Source organism: Pecten maximus, chromosome 15 (assembly GCF_902652985.1).
Source record: "Pecten maximus chromosome 15, xPecMax1.1, whole genome shotgun sequence".
Classification (NCBI taxonomy): Eukaryota; Metazoa; Mollusca; class Bivalvia; order Pectinida; family Pectinidae; genus Pecten; species Pecten maximus.
Genome location: NC_047029.1, coordinates 36,628,891 through 36,655,180, shown reverse-complemented (window position 1 = coordinate 36,655,180; position 26,290 = coordinate 36,628,891). Strand labels below are relative to the sequence as shown.

Below are 26,290 nucleotides of genomic sequence, written 5' to 3'. Positions count from 1 at the left end.
AGATCTTCTACCCCTTCTGTCTCGAAGCTGGAAGATTTATCTTCCAAGATGGCGGCGACTATGTTTTAAGTGTGCGAGTAATGAGTTTCACTAGAGAAGGTTTGGTTTGGTCTGTTTTACGTCCTATTAACAGCCAGGCCCCCATACCGAAAAAAGGTACAAAAAAGTTATACTTTTTTAGGTACAAAAAAGTTATAACTTTTGATGCTAGATTGGAACCATGTTTAAACAGCGGTTCCAATCTAGTACTAAAAAGTTATAACTTTTGATAACTTTTCTGTACCTAAAAAAAGTTATAACTTTTATTAGGTACAAAAAAGGTATAAAAAAGGTACAAAAAAGGTATAAAAAAGTTACATTTCACACAAAAATAGGTATATTTTAGGTACTAAAAAGTTAAAAAAAAGTTATAACTTTTTCTAGGTACTAAAAAGGTACAGAAAAGGTATGAAAAAGGTACAAAAAAGTTATAATTTTTTCTAGGTACTAAGAAGTTAAAGAAAAGTTATAACTTTTTCTAGGTACTATAAAGGTATGAAAAAGATACAAAAAAGTTATAACTTTTTCTAGGTACTATAAAGGTATGAAAAAGGTACAAAAAAGTTATAACTTTTTCTAGGTACTAAAAAGGTACAGAAAAGGTATAAAAAAAGGTACAAAAAAGTTATAACTTTTTCTAGGTACTAAGAAGTTAAAGAAAAGTTATAACTTTTTCTAGGTACTATAAAGGTATGAAAAAGGTACAAAAAAGTTATAACTTTTTCTAGGTACTATAAAGGTATGAAAAAGGTACAAAAAAGTTATAACTTTTTCTAGGTACCAAAAAGTTACAAAAAAGGTACTAAAAAGGTATGAAAAAGGTACTGAAAAGGTACAAAAAAGGTATAGAAAAGTTACAGAAAAAGTATGGAAAAGGTACAGAAAAATATAAAAAGATTTTGCTTCAGAAATATACTTATTAAATACATGTCTTCTAGACCAATGAATTACTATTCATAAAACATCACGGAAATCTCCTTTCACTTTGCACATTTTCTTGAAAGACTAACAAAAGCACTATTTTTCGTCCTCATGGAAAACTTTATTTCGAATAACAGATTCCTTCCATGGATGAACGCAGCAGTCATGTACTATTAAACTGTCATACTCCTGCTCCTGTACAAGGCATTATCCACTATGTTTCTTTAGTATATATTATAACTACCGTTTAATGTAAACATAAAACCAACATGTCATCAAGAATTAAGTATTTTTACTGCATAACACAGCACTCTAACTGGACTGTTATTAATACACATTGTATTGTATACTATATAAAATGTGTTAGCTGTTTGAGGCATTGTTACACAGGAAAGAAAAAAGTCTGAAATAATGTAAATGTTCCTCTTCTGGGATCCTTTCCTTGAGATTTGACTGACAATACTGCAAGAACACTGATTTTTCCAGGAGCTGATCAGGGTTCTTCTTGGGATTGACACTCTATAGTCCATCAAAAAGAAAAGAAAACAAAACAGTTAGTGATCTATTTACATATTGTAACTCTGGTTTCGGTGTAATAACTTAATAACTAGGACAGGCTGAGAGTTAATTGGGTTATTATAATTTATTAACTAGAACACTGAAAATTTAAAGGACCCCATCAATTTCATCATGAGGCAATAAATAATATATCTCCCATAATCATCAAGAACCCATCTGCCTAAATCACTGAGTAATATTGGTTGGAATTATATTGAAACAAAATCTGACCTTGGCCTTTGACCAAGTGACCTTGACCTTTGGTCAGTTGACTCCATGCATTATTATAATGTTTAATTCTGACCAACTTTGCTTTAGCCTTGAAACAAAATATTTAATCAGTGAAAAAACGCAAAATTTGACCTTGACCTTGTCAGTTTACACCTAGTTTAATTCCAACAAAATTTGCTTCATCATGCCAAAACAAAATATTGATGAAAAGAAAAAAAAAATTACCTTGACCTTTCAATCTAATGACCTTTTGACATAATTTTGTGAACTGTACCTGGCCCATTTCATGTAAATTTGTCAATAAATTCTAGAATTATTAGACAGCAGCAAAATTAGAGGGCTGGGAGCTCGAGACAGAAGTAATTACTATAGCCTAACAAACACAACTTATCATGTCAAATCAAAAAGAAGATACCCCCAGAGATATCATGTAATTGTATGATTATTATATAAATTTTATATATATCATATATGCAAGACTGTTCTTTAGCCTAAGAAGGAAGAGAAAAGTGATTCCCAAATAAGGAATCACTTTTCTCTTCTTCTAGATCTTACTAATTTGAAAACAGAAGCCTAAAATGTTTCTTTTGAATAAGATCCATAAATAACTTTCTGAGAAACTTCAAAATTATAAAATTCAAAATGACAGCCTGTCAGCCATCTTGCATTGCATACAAGCTAATATATTGGGGGCGGGGATGATCAACTTAAAAGGGAAACTGATGGTGAAAGTAATCAATGTGTGTTAATTCAGCAATAAAACATTTTAAATGAATTCACATAAAATAAAAGAAGAAAGATTCTTCTCAAATTTTCCAATGGTCTATGTATAATAAATAAAATGTGCTAAAATTGTATATAGATTTTACTTTGTAGATCTATTTTTAATACTTTGACAAATTTTCAATTAGGACTTTATTAAATTGGATTTCCTTGAAATTTCACGCACACAACAAGTAACAATCCCTATCATTTCTATATATATTTAATTTACCGTAGCCGATTCCGTAGATATTAATTGCGTGTTAATTACATTTAAAAAAAATAGTGTTGTGCGTATAATTAGGAATAAAGAACAAAATGTTCATACTTTCCATAAATTATGGTGCATATATTCGTCTATTTCAGTAAAAAATAGTAACAGGGAATAGTAACGGGAAAACATGAACAAAATTATCAGGTAAAATAGCTGACGAATTATTGCCTACCCCAATATATAGTGTATCGAATTTCAAGAAAATCCATTGAAAAACGAAGTATATATATATACTGAAACGAAAAAGAAACGCAACATGGAAAATTGTGATTAATTTTGTATTAAATATACATATCTGTATAAAAATCGCGGAAATAAACATACACCCTGCCTAACACCCATACCAATCTTCAAAATCACCCAAGTGTGACTAGAGACCTATGCACTTCCGGCGCGGTAAAAACATCAAAAACCGTGCCTGTACAAACATATGCGTTCTTTTTTCATTCAAACCAGTATCAATTCATCACTAACATTGAGCCACATCATCGCCAATACTTTTGCAAACAATAATTCCTTTTACAATTATGCCACGGTTATCAAAGGTTGATAGAGGACGTGCTATAGCGATGCTTCTGGCAGGGAACACGCAACTTCACGTCGCTCGACAATTCAGAGTTCACAAATCGACTATTAGTCGATTAGTTTCACGTCTTAAGGCAACAGGAAGAGTCGATGACCAGCCGAGATCAGGACGTCCACGCGTAACGTCGCGACGTCAAGACCGGGTTCTTAGGTTGGCACACCTGCGTAACAGGAGATTAACGGCCGCTGAAACGGCAAGGAATACGATTGGTAATCATAACCGTCGAATTCATCCCCAAACAGTGATCAACAGACTGCGTGAGGCTAATTTGCGTGCAAGGCGACAGTACGTTGGTTTACCACTAACACCGCAACGTCGAGCACGTCGTATGCAATGGGCAACAGCACATATGCCCAGACGTTTTCCTATGAGACGTTGGAGGTCTATGCTCTTCACCGATGAATCTCGATTCACGTTATTTCGAGCAGATGGCCGTCAACGTGTGTACCGGCGTCGAGGCGAACGTTTTGCTGACGCCTGTGTTTTGGAACACGACCGATTTGGGGGTGGATCAGTTATGGTTTGGGCGGGAATCTCCCATGGTTTGAAGACGCCTTTGGTGATAGTCAATGGGAATTTAACGGCCGTACGCTATCGGGATGAGATCCTTAGGCCCCATGTTGTGCCGTTTGTTAGGCAGCATCATCTAACCTTTCAGCAAGATAACGCGAGACCACACGTTGCAAGAGTCTGTAGAGACTTTCTTGCGACACAGAACATTGTTCCTATAGATTGGCCTCCATATAGCCCCGACCTGTCCCCAATCGAGCATTTGTGGGATGAATTAGACAGAAGAATTCGAAATCGCCGTAACCCCCCAAATACCCTCCCTCAGTTAGCAAATGCACTCGTCCAAGAATGGAATAACATTCCAATACGGAAAGTCAATGCCCTGATGAACTCAATGCAACAAAGAATTAGAGATGTGATAACTGTTCGAGGAGGACACACACGATATTAGGGCACGGTTTCAAAACTGCTGCCATTTCAACTTGGATTCACGTAGGGTACTACCAATCATGACCTTCTAGCAAAGTGACCTGTTCTTAAAAATCTCTAAACATTTAAAGGATGTTACATCAATATTCAATATTAACTATTACATATGAAATTTAAACATAATGCTCACAAGTATTATTTTATTAAACCTACAATTTGAAGTTGCGTTTCTTTTTCGTTTCAGTATACATACTTTGGGACGTTCATACCAAACGCCATAAACGAAAAACGTGTATGGCCACATATATGTGTGAATCCATTTTAAATATATCATAATATTGACCCTGAATGTGAAGGTGAAGGATTAAACAATAATCACTTGGCAAGCAAATTAAACTTACGATTGAAAGATGCAACATTTATAAATCGGCTGTGCGTAGGGGGCGGGTGGTCCGAGGATCATGAATGCTGGTGAATTTAGTCCTGAAACATGAAGTATTTCATATGAACATATTAACTCAATGTTGTTTAATGTATGACGATCGCGAGAGCGACAAAAAAAATCTGCGATTCGAAGACAAATTAGAACATAACTTTAAACTTACCCTGATTTCATGTTGTCCGATAATTCAGTGTTTGCCGGTGAAAGGGGTATCATAAGTCGCCAAAAGCTAGACGAAATTTGATATTCTGTTCCCAGTTTGTCGATTGTATTCCGTGAGTGGGGAAATTAAATGTCGCCAATATATATACTGTATATATAACGTGATTTTGTTCTAGGTTAGGACCGAGACCACAATTAGCTTCGCTATATGTTTCATTGTAACATTAAAATTCATAGTAAATTCCCAAAATCTCATATCCAATTTTCCAACTCACCTGGCCAAGACCAACATGTGAGAAGCAAAATATAAAAGTTTCAACATAGCATGTTCAGCATTTTCTGGAGTTAGCTGTCAAAATGTGTCACCAACGTGGATTATATACATCCGGGTCAGGGGTAGAGGTCAAATCAGGACTTTTCACACAGGACCCTGGCGCACAGAATACATGATCAATATTAATATTTTACATCACAAAACATAGATTGACATCTCTACTATAAATTTACATTAAATTCATAGACAAAAATCAAGTTCAAACAGGCATTTGATTTATTTCCATGAAATACATACATTTCTGTGGGGACTTTATTCGTGGGGCCTGAACCCGGAAGTACTTAATTGTGGTCTCAGTCCAGGTCTAAGCTTTCATCACGTTTCCGTAAACAAACAAAATGGCCGCCACTTGTAATACAAATCTCCCGCTAAACTGAAGGGAGCGCCGCCTAGCGGTGGGTATACATGTGTACAGTAGGGCCAAGTGAACGAAGAAGAAAAATGTCGAATAAAGTTATTAGGCCGCCTACGATATCATGAGAAATCCTATCGATATTATTATATATATATATTTTAGTTGTTGTTATATATTTTTATTTAATTATTATTATGATTACTGCAACATCGTACTCTTTCACAGTGCACATGATGGCACACATGCATAAGTGTCTGTACAGAGAAACTAACGTGTCATATGTTCGGTTATATTCTTGATACCGATAATATTGTGCACAGGTGAGATACCCAGGTAAACTGGCCAATGCAACAAATCATAGGCAGTCAGGCATGACAACGATGCAACTAATTAATTAACGCCCCAGGACACCGCTATGTCAGCAGGTGAACTGGACACTCCTCAGGTACACAGGTATTTACAAAATTCAATGAGTTCGGTACAGTAGACTGCCGCTAATTATATTCTAATTAATGCCCCGAGGATGAGGTCTTCGGTGATCAGCTTGTGTCTGACGGGGTCGGTTAACTTTTGGTGCGTGGTCCCACTTTTCGTGAGGTAGCCTACACACATGATGTGCACGTTTCAGTAACAGCACTAGGCTACTGTAATGCTACGAGATCAATTCTCCTGCAGATGTCCTTTGTGAATAATCTGACGATCTGGCTTGTATATATATGACCAATTGATTGTTTTGTTTAATGTGTTCACTGACAAAACATCGTGTGCGCTGTTTTCAGATTAAAATGTTTATTGCAATTTACGTCATATCGAGATCATAAAAACGCTTTACTTATATGGAGTTAAATCAAAGCGTCTGAGAGTTTGGACGATCAAAATGACACAAGTGTTACACACGTGTGTTTGTTTACCGCCGGAGTTTGTGTCCAATGCGGCATAATTGTGCATGCTACTACAAGATTTAATGTCAAAAGCGCAAACATCCAGAAAATATGCGATGCACTGACAAAGACCATGCTATGTTAATCCCATTGGGATGAATGAAGCTTGGGTTTTCCGGTAAATATTTTTGTGGGTGAGCGACCCATCGTCCCACGTGAAGTAAATTATATCATCATGTTCTATGTACGTACGTTTATGAACGTCTGTGTTGGGATTAACGAACTGCTTATCTTTTATAACAACTGAGTTTGTTCATGTCGTGACTTATCAATGCTAAGTTGTAATTATTCACGTCCTCTGAGCAATGATTGGTCCTCTGAGATAAAAAGATAAACTTTAAAAAAACTGCCCCCCCCCCCCAAAAAAAACGCATTTCAAGGGTGTGAATATTGTACTAAAAATGCAATAAATTAAAAGTGAATACCTTTTTAGCCCACCATCATCAGATGGTGGGCTATTCAAATCGCCCTGCGTCCGTGGTCCGTTCGTCCGTCCGTCCGTCCGTCTGTCACGCAACAGTTGTCCGGACAACTCCTCCTAAAGTACTACTCCGATTTTAACAAAACTTGGTATACATGATCAGTATAACATGTAGTTGTGCATCCCATAATTTTTTTCTCGAAAATCCATTTTTCAAAATGGCCGCCGGCTTCTCATTGGTTGGACCTTGTCCGGACAACTCCTCCTAAAGTACTACTCCGATTTAACAAAACTTGGTATACATGATCAGTATAACATGTAGTTGTGCAACCCACATATGTTTTCTCGAAAATCCATTTTTCAAAATGGCCGCCGACTTCTCATTGGTTGAGGCTTGTCCGGACAACTCCTCCTAAAGTACTACTCCGATTTTAACAAAACTTGGTATACATGATCAGTATAACATGTAGTTGTGCATCCCACATTTTTCTCTCGAAAATTGATTTTTCAAAATGGCCGCCGACTTCTCATTGGTTGAGGCTTGTCCGGACAACTCCTCCTAAAGTACTACTCAGATTTTAACAAAACTTTGTATACATGATCAGTATGGCATGTAGTCGTACATCCCACATTTTTTTTCTCGAATCGAAAATCCATTTTTCCAAAATGAATAGGTGCACTTCTAGCTCAGGCAGGGGACTTTGTATTGCTGTTGCAATACTATCCATCCTTGTTACGCTTTCAGGCCTGCAGGTCAATGGTCAATGTCACTATTTCTATAAATTGAAAATCAGTTGAAGTACAATTTATTATGAATTCAGCTGAGCTGATTATGCTTATTAGAAGTTATCAAGTTCTACCTTGTGCCTGCTTTCAAGGATAACTTATAAGGGCCCGATGGTCAAGATCACTGCTACTAAAGAAAGTATTTGCTTGAAAGTCAAAGGTCAAAGACAATGTTACTATAAATAGAAAAGAAAAAAAAATCAAAAAAATCATGCACATCACTTTTTGTGTTGGATTCTATGCACTCAGACTTTGTCCAGTGCTTTATCGCAGAAAGACTTTATTTTCCCCGAATAAAAAACTATCTTACACAGATTGTGTTATTCTTCAATGAACACAGGTGATATATACGGTAGTTTGTTTTAAATATATAAATACTTATTACCGGTTAGCTTGTAATTAAATAAGTATTTATATAATAATCCGAATTTTTATGTTAATGACCGTAGCGACTAAACAACAACTGTTCTGAATACATAATGACAAAATTAGATGATCTGACCACACGGGGACATTGTACGATGTTTACTTGCCGATATATACACATTTTAATTCCAATCCAAACCGCCTCACAGCTTCGGGTCGCCATCTTTGCTCAAATCAAAACATCTGTGCGTTTGAAAGAGTCAGTACTGCAAAGCTTCTAAATGATCTTGTGATACAAATTTTAAGATTATAATAGAAACTAAAAATGGATTGTAAAATAATTTGATTTAAATTACTTATGCATTAGGTTAGCGAATCGTAGCAATTATTTACAATACACTCTAACGTTGTACTCAATACTGATCACAATGTTTTTTATTTAGACATTTTCTATATCTTTCGCTTCATATCATATTAAGAATTGATTTAGATTTCCCAATAATTTCGCGGGAAATGCATTTGATGACGTAACCGTCACAGGCTATAGAATCAGGCATCTATAGTCGATAAATGGAGGTTTGGAGTGGATGACACTTCGGTCCATTAGCTGTATGATATTTCGTGGCTTCGGTTACAAGAACGTGACACGGAAAGCACAACGATACTAAAAACAGAAGATCATTGAACATTCCCGGATTATTTTCGCTATTTTGAGACACCAATGTGCTAAAATACAACGGAAAGTAACATAGATTTAATTCATAGCTATCGTATCGTAACCTATGTAGTTGGGCTAGACCTACTTTCGTTTTACAGTTTACTGATATGGTCATAAAAAATAATTCATATTCTGAACCATAGTCGATCTAATTACTTAATTGCGGGATATTTCTATCAAGTATATTTGTACTTCTCATGTACAGGGTGCATCTCTGTTTAAAATTGACTGGTCTGCAGGTCTGATCTGACTCCCTCAGCTGACCCTGGCTGACCACGGGGCCACGTTAATATCGTATCCTTTTGTAAACACCTCATAATAAATGTATCAACGGCAGAATCGTCTGGATTACAATTTTTACCGTTTAAATACTTTAATATATAAATACTTATTACCGGTTAGCTTGTAATAATAATAATAAACAGAACAAAAACAAAAGGTCTTTTCACCATTTGGTGAAAAGCCCTAATAATAACTAGAAATTGTTGGTTAACAATTTGATGGGCTTTTCACCTTCTTAGCATAAATGACCTAAAGGCTTGGTATTTCAAAAGGTAAGAAAAAACTATTTAAAAACACTTGATAGGTCATCCACATTCTAGTTTTGAATTAATCTGGCATCTGAAATAAAACGTTTCAACAAATGTTGGACGAGGGGAGGTAACGCGTACAGCACATTGTACGATTTATTTCCCCTCGTCCAACTAACGTTATATCTCAGATGCCAGATTAATTCAAAATTTCGTACCGCGTTAATGGGAAATGTTACCGAAACACTAAAAATATCAAAATCATCTGAATGACATTCTACATCATACTAAGATTTTTTTGGGAAAAAGATTGAAAAATGAAGATTTTCTAAAAATAGACTTATTTGACCCCATAGCGAACTCTTTTATTTGACCACTAACCTTAAAATATTTCTATGTAAAAGTTAGCGCTAGTCATTATCTACAAATCACATTATTACATGACCTTTGTAAAATGAATACTTTTAGAGTTATGGCCATTTTAAACTTTTCAATACATGACGTCATGGCGGCCATTTGGAATTTCAAATCTACTTAAAAAATAACATAACTTGGCCAGGACAATCCAAGGATTATTTCAGCTAAGATTGAGCTGAATGGCACTGGTGGAACTTGAGAAGAAGTTTAAAATGTAAAACTATTTTTAATATAGAATATATAGTGGAAATTCAAAATGGCGTATACCGAAAACTGTATGTTAGCCCCAAAAGTACTGTAACATAATATCATAACATGACTCTTGTTTCTTGAATACTTTTTGAGTTATGGCCATTTTAAACTTTTGAGGTATGACGTCATGGCGGCCATCTTGGTTTCTTGACCTACTTGAAGATGTTGCTGTCATCCCTTCAACTCATGCCATATACAATAGGCATAACTGACTTGGCATACCTTTTACCATTTTCCCACAACTTGTGTGACAAAATAAAATGCAGAAGAAGAATAATTAAATAAGTATTTATATAATAATCCTAATTTTTATGTTAATGACCGTAGCGACTAAACAACAACTGTTCTGAATACATATTGGAAAAACTAGATGATCTGACCACACGGGAACATTGTACGATGTTTACTTGCCGAAATATACGCTATTTAATTCCAATCCAAACCGCCTCACAGCTTCAGGTCGCCATCTTTGCTCAAATCAAGCATCTGTGCGTTTGAAAGAGTCAGTCCTGCAAAGCTTCTAAATGATCTTGTGATACAAATTTCAAGATTATAATAGAAACGAAATATTGATTTTAAAATAATTTGATTTAAATTACTTATGCTTTAGGTTAGCAAATAGTAGCAATTATTTACAATGAACTTTAACGTTGTACTCAATACTGATCACGATGCTTTTATTTAGATGTTTTCTATTTTTTTCGCTTCATTTAATTTAAAGAATTGTTTTAGATTTCCCAGTAATTTCGCGGGAAATCAATTTGATGACGTAGGAAGCCCACCTGCTATAAAATCAGGCATCTATAGTCGATAAGTGGAGGTTTGGAGTGGATAACACTTCAGTCCATTCGCTGTATGACATTTCGTGGCGTCGGTTATTAGAACGTGACCCAGAAAACACGACGATAATAAAAACAGAAAACAATTGAACATTACCGGATTATTTTCGCAAGTTTTGAGACTCCGTTCTGCTAAATTACAATTGAAAGTAACACTGTTTTAATTCATAGCTATCGTATCGTAACCTATATGTAGTTAGGCTAGACCTACTCTCGTTTTACAGTTTACGGATATGGTCATATAAATAATTCATCTTCTCAACCATAGTCGAATTACATGTACTTCACGGGATAGTTCTATCAAGTATATTATACCATATTTACGTGGATGGATACTCCCGAATTCTAAATACTTTAATATATAAATACTTATAACCGGTAAGCTTGTAATAATAATAATAAACAGAACAAAAACAATAGGTCTTTTCACCACTTAGGTGAAAAGCCCTAATAATAACTAGAAATTGTTGGCTAACAATTTGACGGGCTTTTCACCTACCCAGCATAAATGACCTAAAGGCTTGGTATTTCCAAACGCAAAAAAAACTATTTTAGAACACTTGATAGGTCATGCACATTCTAGTTTTGATTTAATCTGGCATCTGAGATGAAATGTTTCAACAAAGGAGTTGGACGAGGGGAGATAACCCATACAGCACATTGTACGAGTTATCTCCCTTCATCCAACTCCTTTGTTTTTTAAAATACATAAAATATAAAGGGAAATATTCAAAATGGCATCTCGCGTTAACGAGAAATGTTACTGAAAAACTAAGGACAGCAATATCATCAGAAGGACATACTGAAAAACTAAGGACAGCAATATCATCAGAATGACATACTGCGTCATACTTCAAAAGAATTTTCGAAAAAGATTAAAAAATGAAGATTTTTCTAAAAATAGACAAATTTGACACCATAGCTTACATTTTTATTTGACTTTTGACCCGAAAACTTTTTGTGGTAAATATTAGCGCCAGGCATTATCTACAAATAACATAATTACATGACCTCTGTAGAATAAATCCGTTTTTAGTTTAAAACTTTTTACGTATGACGTCATGACGGCCATATTGGATTTTTGACCGACCCCATGGTAACAAGACTTGGTCAGTACCATCTCATAGTCATTTGGTCAAAGTTTGTGCTGAATCGCACTGGTAGAATTTGAGAAGAAATTTAAAATGCGAGTCGTAAGCATACATAAAATATAGAGGGAGCTATTCAAAATAGCGTACCACGTTAACGGTAAATGTTACCGAAACACTAAAGACATGAAAATCATCAGAATAACATGTTGCATCATATTTTGAAAGAATTTTTGAAAAAGATTGAAAAATGAAGATTTTCTAAAAATAGACTAACTTGACCCCTTAGCGAGCTTTTTTATTTGACCTCTAACCTTATACTCGTAATTATATAAAAGTTTGCCCCAGTCATTATCAACAATTCTACCATGTTTGCTATGTAACGCCAGTTTTGATTGGTTTAAAACCATGTATTATTTTCCAATAACCCACGCTCGTGCCAATAATACACGCTCGTGAGTCAAGGCTGTTACAATTTTATATACCTAATATTCACCCAATTTATGAAAAGGTAACTATAGCCCAGTGGGCTAATGGGTTAGTCAATCAATAATTTTTTTTATCATCACGCGAGTTCGAATCCTACAGAGGCCCTCCTATTTTCTTTTCTTTTCTTTTCGTTTTTATCCTTTTTCTTTCTTTTCAAAATCAACGCCATATGATAGATGCTCTTGATCGTAATACTGTATTGCCTGTATATTTCATCAGCGAATATTGCAATACCCAAGAAATAAATTACAATGTTTTCTCGGGGTTTCTTTGCTGTTTTTCTGTTAGAAAGAGATCAATCTCAGAACTAAACATACATGGTAGAATAGAAATAATCAACTTTGAATCGTGTATTGTTGCAGGATATACATCTCGGACTCGGATATTTTGCAATTTTAATTAATAACTCAGGCCTGCGGCCTTCGTTATTAATTTAATTGCAAAATATCCTCGTCGTCGTTGTATATCCTGCAACAATACACGAATCATCGTTAATTATTTCTTAAATAATATCATTATATGACCTCTGTATAATGAATACTTTTTGAGTTATAGCCATTTTAAACATTTAAAGTATGACGTCATGGCGGCCATATTGGATTTTTGACCTACTTAATTTTTACTGCCGTCAACCCTTTGACTTATGCCCAATAACATGAACAAATATTAATTGGCATATCTCTTACCATTTTGGAGATTTGAATCGGACAAAACAAAATGCAGAAGAAGAAGAAGAAGAAGAAGAAGAAGAAGAATAATAACTAGAAATTGTCATGGACAATTTGACGGGCTTTTCACACCCTTGACAAACTTAGGGAACATTTACCTTTATGACCTAGAATTTAGATAAAGGTCATGCATTTAAACAAATTTTTAAACCGTCATTCAAGCATGCTACTGTCCAAATATTAACTTCCTGGCCTCTCAGAAGTCATTTCAAGGCTTTAGCCAATTTGATACCTGTGACCTTGAATGTGGGTCAAGGTAATTCTTTTACACAAACTTGGTAGCCGTTCACTCAAGCATGCTTCTGACCCAATATCAAATCCCCGGCATTCTTGGTTATTGAGAAGAAGTCGTTCAAAGACTTTAAGCTATTTGACGCCATGTGACGTTGAATGAAGGTCAAGGTTATTCATTAGAACAGAGTTTGTAGTACTTCACGCAAGCATGCTACAGACTCAATAACAACTCTCTGGGACTCTTGGTTATTGAGAAGAAATCGTTTAAAGATTTAAGACCATTTGACTCCTACTGACCTTGAATGAAGGTCAAGGTCATTCAATAGAACAAACTTGGAAGCCCTTCACCCAAGCATGTTCCAGGCCAAATAGCAAGTCCCAGGGCCTCTTGGTTATTGAGAAGAAATTGTTTAAAGATGTTAGATTATTTTATTGCCTTGTGACCTTGAATGCAAGTCAAGGTCATTCATTAAACAAAGTTGGTAGTACTTCACCCAAGCATGCTACAGACCCAATAACAACTCTCGGGGGCTCTTGGTTATTGAGAAGAATTCGTTTAAAGATTTTAGACTATTTGACTCCTTATGACCTTGATTGAAGATCAAGGTCAAATAGAACAAACTTGGTAGCCCTTCACCCAAGCATGTTACAGGCCAAATATAAAGTCCCTGTGTCTAATGGTTTTTGAGAAGATGTTGTTTAAAGAATTTGTAATGATTGCGCAATCATGCAAATTTCAAAAATTGCGTACTACCTGAACCGTAAGTGCTAATGAAAAACCGAAGGCACCAAAATTATCAGAATGACATACGATCAATATAAAAATATTCAAAAAATGAAAAGTTGAAAATTTGGTCACCTTTGAAACAATAGCGAACTCTTTTATTTTACCTCTGACCTTAATACTTTTGGTGAGTAAAAGTTAGCGCTAGGCATTAAATTGTATCTACAAATGACATAATTACATGATCTTTGTAAAATGAATACTTTTTGAATTTTGGCCATTTTAAACTTTTCAATATATGACGTCATAGCGGCCACATTGGATTTCGGACCGAGCCTTAGAATTCAAAACTTGGTCAGTACAACATTATAGTGATGTTGTCAAAGTTTGTGCTGAATCGCACTTGTGGAATTTGAGAAGAAAATTAAAACAAAAGAAATATTAAAAATGGCGTACCGCCTTAACGTCAAATGTTATCTAAAAACTAAAGACATCAAAATCATCGGAATGACATACTGCATCATAGTTTGAAAGAATTTTTGAAAAATATTGAAAAATAAAGATTTTCTAAAAATAGAATAACATGATTCTTAGCGGGCTTTTTTATTTGATCTCTGACCTTAAACTTGTAATTATATAAAAGTTAGCCCAAGACGTTTTCTACTATAATATAATAACAATACCTCTGTATAATGTGTATTTTTTTTAGTTATGGCCATTTTAAACTTTTTAGATATGACGTCATGGCGGCCATATTGGAATCTGTGACCTACTTATAAAATGTTACTTGAACACCTTCATTTTCTTCTTTACAACATTAGAAAATGACTTTATAACTATCTGTTTTCAATCAACCGTAACACACTCCGCAAAAAACGGAAGAAGAATAATAAGAATGATAATACTAAGAAGAAACATAACAAAAACAATAGGTCTTTTCACCACTTAGGTGAAAAGCCCTAATAAACAGAACAAAAACAATAGGTCTTTTCACCACTTAGGTGAAAAGCCCTAATTACAATGTGTTCGCTCTTCCCAATTCCTGGTAGGAAATTAATAACCTCGACCATTCCTTCCTCGTTTGTAAAAATGAGATCTAGTAAGGACGGTTGTTGATTTTGTCTATTTATGTTCTAATTCACCAGTTCAAATGAACATAAATTATTTATCAAATAAAACTCAACACACTGTGTTAAAAATACCGCTTGCTGCAGCTGAGGCTATTTAATTTGGACTAAGTAATTTTCACACACAAAAATCACGACAAATGTCCATAATCTCACGGGATACCGCCAAACTAGTTCTTGCTCTTCGACCTTATTACCACGTCCTTGTCCAGCTTACAGACCTGTAACACAGAAAACAAAACAAGAACATCTTCTCATTCCAAGATAAATTTGGTGTGCGCGGGGGTATTGTTTATTAGCAAACACACTTTTATTATATCCGGTCATTGATATGATACGGAGATACAGGTCTACAAAATACAGGTCTACTGAGATGAAAATTATTTCGGAATATGCGTCTCAAAATATGTCGACATCCTTTTAAACATTTATTCATATGAATGATAAGTTGAAAGTAGAACAAATGATAATTCAAAACTTACTTATAGTCTCCGGTTAGTAATCATGTTCACCTGGGTCACGAACTGTAATTGATAATCATAAATAAAATGACGAGTGAAAGAGGAGCAAACAATTAATACTTTATTGGGGATCTCTATTGTGTTTTTGTTTTCGTTTTATTTTTTATATAATTTAAGCATCATAGATGTTATTGTTTTTTTTCTCATTTCATTTGATAGATATAACAGGTATTTGTAGTATACGAAAGACATTTAAGAAAATCAAATGTGAAAAAAGAGGTTAAAATCAGCATAACAATAAATACCTAGATGATCAGGAAACATAAGAATAACAACAGTACGATATAACAGGTGAACATTAATACATGGATACTTCATAAAACATTCACCCATAATATTGCATTTTATGTTTAATAGGTATTGCATTACAATGTATCAAAAATGATATTTTTCACAAATTCTATTAAATAAGTTCACATAACTCCCCGTTATAATCTCATAACTAGATTGGGCGACCTTGACACATCTTAAAACATCAACAGACAAGATGTCAGACGAAATATCAGCTAACTAAGGTATATCTAGATTTACCAGGGTAAATTAATTTTTTTTTCAATTCCTCCTCAGAGAAGCAAACCAGGGACCTCTGGAATACTTGTCGTACTTGATTACAGGAGAAATAATTCATATTTATCAATGAATTATGGATTTCAGTAATGTAGTGAATTGTATTAGCCAGTATGTTGGTACCCCAGTAAATAATTTATATAAGACTAGATATTGTTAATAGTGTACATGTATTTTCACACAGTCTTCAAATAGTCCGAATGGTTGACGCTCTAGCACGGTTACCATGCACAGTAGTATACCAGTTCTTTACTGGTAATATGATGCACGATACGCCAATAACACAGTTTGGTTGGTTTCAACTTCACATATATAATGTTACCATTTGTGTAGCAAATTTACATCAGTACTGCCTATAGCACGGTTATCATGCTGGTCTTGTATGTTTGGTCGTGGGTGTCCAGTCCGACATGCATGCGTGTGGTGAGTGCGTATGCGTGTTTTGGGAGGCTGCGGTATGGTATAAGGTAAGTCTCCTGGTGAAAGGCCGAAAGTTTTGCCGATTTATAGAGCTAACTCACTGAAACATACTGCCGAAGACACCCAGCAGCACACCCCACCCGGTTACATTATACTGACAACGGGTGAACCAGTCGTTCCACTCCAAATATGCTGAGCGCTAAGCAGGAGTAGCAACTACCATTTTTAAAGACCCCGGTATATCTCGGCCAGGGGGCAGAACCCAAAGCCTTCCTAACAGGGGCGAACGCTCAACTAAAGGCCAAAAGTGAGGCATTGTCAAGGGAGACATTAGGAAGAAGAAAGTTGTTAAGAAAGAAGAGAAAAGATGAGATCCCTAGTTTAGTCGCCTCTTACAATCATGCAATGGGGGCAGCAGGTACAATTCTTACGCCCTACCTGCAGGGCAGGACCATGTAAGAACCTATTTGCTCATATGTTACATTTTATCAAAACTCAGTATAGTTACAATACAGCAATATTAGTAATAGGTGATATGCTGGTTTATACTGGTTGGTACTAGCTCATATCGTTCGAAGTGGCACTTAGAATGTCCTGTTCAGGTATTTCACAATGCCTGAAGCAACCATCTTCATTCAGCTGTTCAGCTGCTAAATGTATCTACACACAACAATTAAGATCTTTGTTATCTAGGAAAGTATTTGCAATCAAGCTTGTATATTATTATCAATTAAAAAATTCAAAACGATTTTTTTGTTCATCTTCACTCGTTACGGTAATTCTAACTTCTTGTAGGCTCCTGTTCAATGAATATAAGTACATACTATAGTAAATTAAAAATTAAGAGACAAAGGCGATTTTATTATTTGTTTTCTTGTCGGCTTTTGTCGGTAATTAGTAAGACCCGCTGCTGGCATGGGGAGTAGAGCAAATGTAACGGTTTTTCATTTCCCGACCTTTCGGGGGAAATTTCTGGAAAAAGGATTATCTGATTAACTTTGTTCTTATTTTTATTAGCAAACATACTCTTATTATATCCGTCATTAATATGATACGGAATTACAGGTATACTGAAATGAAAATCATATCGGGATATGCATATCAAAATATGTCGACATCCTTTTAAACATGTATTCATATGAATGATAACTTGGAAGTAGAACAAATGATAATTCAAAACTTACATAAAGTCTCTCGTGAGTAACCCTGTCCACATGGCTCTTGCACTGTAATTGATGAAGTATATATAAAATGACGAGTGAAAGAGGAGCAAACAATTAATACTTATTGGGGATCTCTATTTTATAATTTAACCATCATCAATTTTATGGCGGGGGGGGGGGGGGGGGGGGGGGGTTCCCTCATTTCATTTGATAGATATAACAGGTGTTTGTAGCATACGAAAGACATTTAAGAAAATCAAATGTAAAAAAAGAGGTTAAAATCAGCATAACAATAAATACCTAGATGATCAGGAAATATAAGAATAACAACAGTACGATATAACAGGTGAACATAAATACATGGATACCTCATAAAACATTCACCCATAATATTGCATTAGATGTTTAATAGGTATTGCATTACAATGTATCAAAAATGATATTTTTCACAAATTCTATTAAATAAGTTCACATAACTCCCCGTTATAATCTCATAACTAGATTGGGCGACCTTGACACATCTTAAAACATCAACAAACAAGATGTCAGACGAAATATCAGCTAACTAAGGTATATCTAGATTTACCAGGGTAAATTATTTTTTTTTTCAATTCCTCCTCAGAGAAGCAAACCAGGGACCTCTGGAATACTTGTCGTACTTGATTACAGGAGAAATAATTCATATTTATCAATGAATTATGTTTCTAATGCTAAATTCGTAGATCGGCGGTGTTTTAAATGTCCGTCAATTGCACGTTTCTTCATCAACTTTATGTCGATAATTTTCCTGCAACATTTCCTGGAATGACTATCCAACATATTTTTAGTCTTGTTTTAGTGATTTGTTTTTACTGCACATTCATGTCACACATATATACAAGCATTTCATTATCAACTGCCTTACACCATACTAACTTTTTATTTCTATCGGAATCTTCGTTGCAGCACCTCGTTTTCATTCATTTCGATCAGATCAATTAGAACGGTCATTATTTGAATGTTTGATACCCTCTCTTCTTTCGTCGTTTCTGGGGTAAGCACGCGACAACATCGAACGAAATGACACCAGAACAAATCAGGAACATACTACTCTCACGTAAAGACTCATTGTTTTTTTGTTTATATATATAAAACTGTATCAAATTAAACTTCATTATTCCTTATAGATTTGTCTTCATTTAATGTCCTTCAAATCTGATCAGTTACGTCAACAATTCATGAGTAATGTATTTAATGAAAATCTAAAAATAGAACATGAACAAAGCTGTGCGCGTCTAGCTACATCCCCAGATGTTAAACGAAAAAGAAAAAGAAAAAAGCTTGTTGATCAAATACCGAGAAGATTCACTGCAAATTCATGCTGGTTTTTCACATTTAACCTATCTTTTTTATTTAACATACTCAGATTGGCTCTGTAAACCATTGATGGTAGCAACCAGTACGTTGAATCTGCTTTTGGGCTACTGATGCATGGCATTGATCGCCAGTCCGCCATTCTTTAAAACAAAGCAGACTACGGATTCGTAAATGACATATTTTCCGCTGCTCATTTACATAGAGAGTTGAGCACCGCATTAGAGCTTCACCGTAATATGTTGGTAGTTTCTCAGTTTCAATTTCAATTATCAAAAACTATGGCATTGATTCTCGCATTATATCATCATTAGGGTATATATTATATCATTTAACAGCTTTTGGTTGTAATTTTGTCAGATTTCGTATGTTACGAAAGTATAGAGAGGCTTTAAGTCTAAACATGGAAAAAATCGAAGGTTTCACTTCCAGATTACCAAATACGAGTCCAAAATGGTATTCAACGGGAGAGGTCAATTTTTCAACAAGCCTTGCGGTAGGTCATTCATATTGCCTTTTATTGGTGAATTTTCAATGTCTCAACGACGAGAGTATATGCAAGTAACTCCTCTTGTCTATCTTCTTGATGAGTTATGCTGAAATTGTGTTTAATTAAATAATAATAATTTCCTTTTTTTCCCCATTTTTTTCCCATTGCTAAGTTAATCAAATCTACTGAGTCAACCCCTGGCGTACCTTACTTTAATGATATAGCACTACACAGTATACCTGGATTATCCATTTGGTAGATATTTACACTAGTCCATATTTGTTTAATGTTTGGGAAATTAAATGTTCTTATATCACTTGTTTAATACCTTCGGGATGGAATTGGCTTAGGGCAGTTTTGATACTTGTTTCGAATATGTTTTCTTTTCTTTTTCTGTCTCTTATTTATGATATAATCATCAATATAAAGTAATTGTTTCAATTGGATTAGGAAATTATCATATTATTTGCAAGAGTTGGTGTAAGACTACTTCAAAAATATATATCTATTCGCTGAAATTGACTTTTGATCCTCATCAGTGGATGGCCAGTGTGTTATGCATATGGACTGTGTGGCCTGTATCTGTTGGGGGATGAATTCAATATCATCAAATATTTATGATTAGCAGTACATTTATTTGAATATTAATATATTAAATTGCTTTTTATTATTCACTGATAACAAAATAATCCAGTATTCAAAATTTAGCACCCTTAGCCAAAAGGGTTACTCTCTTAAACAACATTGAATAAGTCTAACAACATCATGGAGTTACTTCCCCTTAAGTGAATTTGTCATATCAATGTGTACATATACATTATACTTGTCTGTATTTTTTACCACCTGTTGTTTCTAGGGAGAAGAGTAAGATAGGCTATGCCTGATGTCTAATCCTATTGGCGTTCTTTCTATGTCAATACAATTTATTGAAATTGAAATTGAATATTGCGCAGTTAGAAATAAAGTAAAGAAATTAACAGGAAAATTAAGAAAGAATTTCATCAATAAACTATTGGCAGACGCAAAGTGGAGCACAAAAGCAAATTGGAGATATATCCGATCGAAGTCAAAAACAAAAGCTGATATCGGATACAGCTACAGCTAAAACATAATGTGTACCAGTGTAAAAAAATAACACTTACTAAAAGTGACTTGGCATTTTAACAGTGACATTGACAGTTGACCCAGTGATAATTATCTCTGGTCAGCTGAACCAAGACTGAGTTTTGTTAAAAAAATAAACTAAAATCATTCATTAAAACCTGGAGTAGAATGTCATTAACTGTTATTGTTAGATATCATTTATAATTAAATCACTGATGGTATCACGGTCCAATCACCTTTTTATTTCACTCCACAATCCAAGTGAAACAAATTCTGAAGACGTTGAATTCTAGTCTTCTATCATATTATTTGATTTTTAATTAAATTAGAAGATTGTTCGAAACTATTTAAAGATTTGTTAATTATTCACCTATAAATAGGATTGATAGTGAAATTACCATTAGCATTAAGCAATATATATATACAGAATGAGATGTTTTCACAATTCAATAAATGTAATTTCTTTAATCAACACAAATAAAGGACACTTATATGGTAAGGTGACTGTTAAGGACATGTTTTAAGTAGAATGGAATAAATGGACAAAAGGGTGAAAGTACGGATTAGATCCAAGCTATTATTGGAATTGAAATATTTCATGATATCCAAGTTGAATCCCTAAGATAACCTCACAATCTTCAAATTAAATGGTTCAACTGACAACTCACAACAGTCATAATAAATTGTCAACAGATTTACATTTCAATCTTGACAGAAACATATAAGTGCCCTGAACAAATCAAACATAAAAACTGCCAGGGAAAAACTGAGAAATGACAGTACACCATAAAAATTGTAATTAACTCAGATAAAATATACCATTAGATCGTAAAACACCACAGAAATTATACACAGGTGCATGGGTTTGAGAACCTTTCTGCAATTTTTTTTTAAAAACATTCATTTCACTAATAGGTATTTTTTTATAAAGTTATATATAGGTTTCAGAATCAAGGTAATAATGTAATATTTAAATACATATATAAAATGTATTTCAAATAAACAAAGTCCACTGCAAAGTGTTTGATGACTCAATGATGTAATGTCTATGTTTAAGAGTATATTTTCATTCTTAAAAATATCATACTCATGATACTTAATTATAAAACATCTACCAGTCAAATTAGTCCATTATTGATGTGTATTCTGTTGGTGTAAAATTTGGATGAGTCAACTGATATTTCTGACATTTGGTAGACAATTTGACTTTTTGGGGATCATTTTGTTTTGTGTATGCGTTTATTATGCGTCGCTGTCGATAACTGATAAAAACAATAACATGGCTGTACATGTACCGGTACTGTACACACATACATTACATGTAGTAGATGCTCTAGTTCTGTTAATCTTTTCAAATACCGTTCGATCACAAACATAAAACAAAACTAAAATGAAAAACATGTCAATAACATTTATATAACTCTTACTCTTCAGCTATACAGCGAAATACTTCAAAACCGTATTGAATAGACTGGGTGCAGCCATGGTGTTTACCCTATCGACAACTATAGTTCGCGGTAATTCGGTCATCGTCCGGCGAATCACCTGGACCCATCATTTTATGTGTATTCATACACTTACCTCCGAGCCTACGTTCGCAGACGGAGGCGAGGTATTCCGATTGGGGGGCGAGGTGTTCCGATTGGGACAGTACCCGATGAGTTCAGGATGGTACGTTACCCGATTGTCGCGCACGAGCGGAGGTCGATAACCAAATACTAACCTTTGTAAGTGCTTCAAACAGACCAGTAAAACAGGTTAGTATTTGTATACCAACCTGTGCTCGTGCGTTGTATGGGGTAATACGTCCAAAACTAACTCTTATCAAACAAAGGAACCATGCGGTAAGTCCGTATACAAGCCTGGCCAGGTGTAGACTACGCCGCATTCTAGTCACGCACGACAGAACATCACCTTCGGGACGAGCTGACATAAACACTTTCGCTTAGAGACACGTACATTCGCAACAATTCTGAAGTGAACATTATCTCGAAATATGGATATGAAAATTTGCCGATATCTTTTAAACATGTATTTACATGAACGATAGCTTGAAAATAGGAAACTGATAATGTAATACTTACAGACAGGTCCCCCTTGCACTATAGCCTGCGTCATCGGTATCGATGGGTCTGGATCTGTAATTGATCATTTATAGATAAATGACATGACGAGTTTGTAGGAAATCTCATTATTTATATTTAACCATCATCAGTTTTATGTATTTTAAAGAGAAATCTTCCATTTAATTTGATAAAATAAACAGCTATTTGTAGCATACAAAAGGCATTGTATATATCAGAAAACCAGATGTATAGAAGAGGGTAAAATCAGCAAACCAATAAATACTTAGATGATCATAAAACATAAGAATAACAGCAGTGCGATATAAAAGGAAATATAGTAACATGGATAATCCATTATGCATTCACACATACTATAACATAAGATACGTAGCACATATTTTGCATTTCAATTTATCTAAAAATATTATTTTAAACAAATTCTGATTGACGGAAATAAGGTCACATAACTCCCCGTAAAAAATCACATTGCTAGTGTGAACGATTTTGACACGTCACAACACATCTCAACTAAACTAGGTATATCTAGATTGACTCTGCTTTCAGCAGAGGATATATGTAACAGAGAGCACGATAAATTATATGTATTTCAATGCCTCCGCAAGGGATCGAGCCAAGGACGTCTGGATTACTAATCTTACGTAAAACCGATCGAGCTGCTAAACAGAAGATCTGAATTCCAAAGTATTATTTTCATTAAAGACACTCATTATATTTTCAGGAGTGTTTCACTTGGCATTCTAGGATTTTCTTATTCATTGGTGACTTACGAATATTTTATAATATCTTGGAGATGCATAATTAATTTAAATAGCTGTCAATTTTTCAACATCCGGATTTCCATTTTCCGGCGCCTTCATTTAGTCTTTCCCGATGCGATGACGTGAATTGTTTATTTGCAAACATTATTATTAGGTACTTTCAGGTAAAATGAACAAATGTCATTTTAAATATGACCACACACAATGTTCAAGAATACTATAATTTCTCCATTCTCTACAAGCAATGACCATTTCTGGTCCATCCATTTGATAATTATTTATAAAGTATTTCCAGGTAAAATAAATAAAAATATTTTACATAAGACCTCTATATATACACCAAGGAATACAAACAACAGGTCCATTTTCTTGTAAAAATATCGATTTCAGGTCCATCATCAGCCATTTCAGTAATTCAACTGTGATGGCAACCCGGTCGAGAATCTCAAATGATTGTAAATTAATTCAAAGTAGTTTTTGGTCAAATAAGCCCCTACATACGATACAGTATATGACATCGAAAAACATATAATTGGGTCCATTCTCACAAAATAGTTGTATTTGAGTGAATTATATGTGTATTTGTGTATTATTTGATAAGATTTGAGTTTATTTGAGTAAAAAGTCAAGCCGCTCATGGATGAATGAGGTCCATTTAATTTTGATCTGTCTTCGCTAACGGGAAGCGACCATCTTCATTCAAACTTGTTCAGCTGCTACATGTATCTACACACAACAGTTAAGATGTTTGTAATCTAGGAAAGTATTCGCAATCAAGCTTGTAGCACAATCAAGTTTCCAACCGTAAATCATTTTTGTTTTCAATTACTTTGTTACATTACTGTTCAATATATTATTTACAGTTCATAGTTCTAAGTTCAATCCGGTTAGATTATTATCAATTAAAAAATCAAAACGATTTTTTTGTTCATTTTCCCTCGCTGCGGTAATTCTAACTTCTTGTAGGCTCCTGTTCAATAAATATAAGTACATAGTATAGTAAATTAAGAATTCAGAGACAAAGGCGATTTTATTATTTGTTTTCTAGTCGGCTTTTGTCGGTAATTAGTGAGACCCGCTGCGTGCATGGGGAGTAGAGCAAATGTAATGGTTTTTCATTTCCCGACTTTTCGGGAAAATTTTCTGGGAAAAGGATTATCTGACTAACCTTGTTCTTATTTTTTATTAGCAAACAAACTTGTATTATATCCGGTCATTGATATGATACGGAGATACAGGTCTACAAAATACAGGTCTACTGAGATGAAAATTATTTCGCAATATGCGTCTCAAAATATGTCGACATCCTTTTAAACAATTATTCATATGAATGATAAGTTGAAAGTAGAACAAATGATAATTCAAAACTTACTTATAGTCGGTGGGTAACTCTGTCCAACTGTCCCAGGAACTGTAATTGATGATTTATAAATAAAATGACGAGTGAAAGAGGAGCAAACAATTAATACTTTATTGGGGATCTCTATTGTGTTTTTGTTTTCGTTTTTTTTTTTTTTTTATAATTTAAGCATCATAAATGTTATTGTTTTTTTTTCTCATTTCATTTGATAGATATAACAGGTATTTGTAGCATACGAAAGACATTTAAGAAAATTAAATGTAAAATAGAGGTTAAAATCAGCATAACAATAAATACCTAGATGATCAGGAAACATAAGAATAACAACAGTACGATATAACAGGTGAACATAAATACATGGATACCTCATAAAACATTCACCCATAATATTGCATTAGATGTTTAATACGTATTGCATTACAATGTATTAAAAATGATATTTTTCACAAATTCTATTAAAATAAGTTCACATAACTCCCCGTTATAATCTCATAACTAGATTGGGCGACCTTGACACATCTTAAAACATCAACAGACAAGATGTCAGACGAAATATCAACTAACTTAGGTATATCTAGATTTACTCTGCTTTCAGCAGAGGGTATATATGTAACAGAGAACATGATTAATTAATTTTTTTCAATTCCTCCTCAAAGAATCAAACTAGGGACCTCTGGATTACTTGTCGTACTTGAGTACAGGAGAAATAATTCATATTTATCAATGAATTATGTTTCTAGTGCTTAATTCGTAGATCGGCGGTGTTTTAAATGTCCGTCACTTGCACGTTTCTTCATCAACTCTATGTCGATAATTTTCCTGCAACATTTCCGGGAATTACTATCCAACATATTTTTAGTCTTGTTTTAGTGATTTGTTTTTACTGCACTTTCATGTCAAACAAATATACAAGCATTTCATTATCAATTGCCTTACACCATACTAACTCTTTATTTCTATCGGAATCTTCGTTGCAGCACCTCGTATTCATTCATTTCGATCAGATCAATTAGAACGGTCATTATTTGTATGTTTGATACCTTCTCTTCTTTCGTCGTTTCTGGGGTAAGCACCCGACAACATCGAACGAAATGACACCAGAACCAATCAGGAACATACTACTCTCACGTAAAGACTCATTGTTTTTTGTTTATAAATATAAAACTGTATCAAATTAAACTTCATAATTCCTTATGGATTTGTC

General features: G+C 34.3%; 1 protein-coding gene and 1 long non-coding RNA gene across 2 annotated transcripts; both read right to left on the bottom strand.

The window, feature by feature from the left end:
• Positions 1-1,237: 1,237 nt before the first annotated feature.
• Positions 1,238-5,455, bottom strand: LOC117344304. The gene is made up of 3 exons (XR_004536147.1): positions 4,916-5,455; positions 4,712-4,793; positions 1,238-1,479 (listed from the first exon to the last, which is right to left on the bottom strand). It is a non-coding gene; the product is annotated as an uncharacterized LOC117344304 (long non-coding RNA).
• A 9,873-nt stretch (positions 5,456-15,328) lies between these two features.
• Positions 15,329-25,125, bottom strand: LOC117343698 (rhodopsin-like; the record flags this gene model as incomplete). Its single annotated transcript, XM_033906168.1, is given in 5 exon segments — positions 15,329-15,484; positions 15,746-15,787; positions 17,956-17,997; positions 22,966-23,019; positions 25,099-25,125. Coding segments are annotated over 4 exon segments (152 nt in total), but the record flags the coding sequence as incomplete, so codon positions are not given.
• Between the last annotated feature and the right edge of the window lie 1,165 nt (positions 25,126-26,290).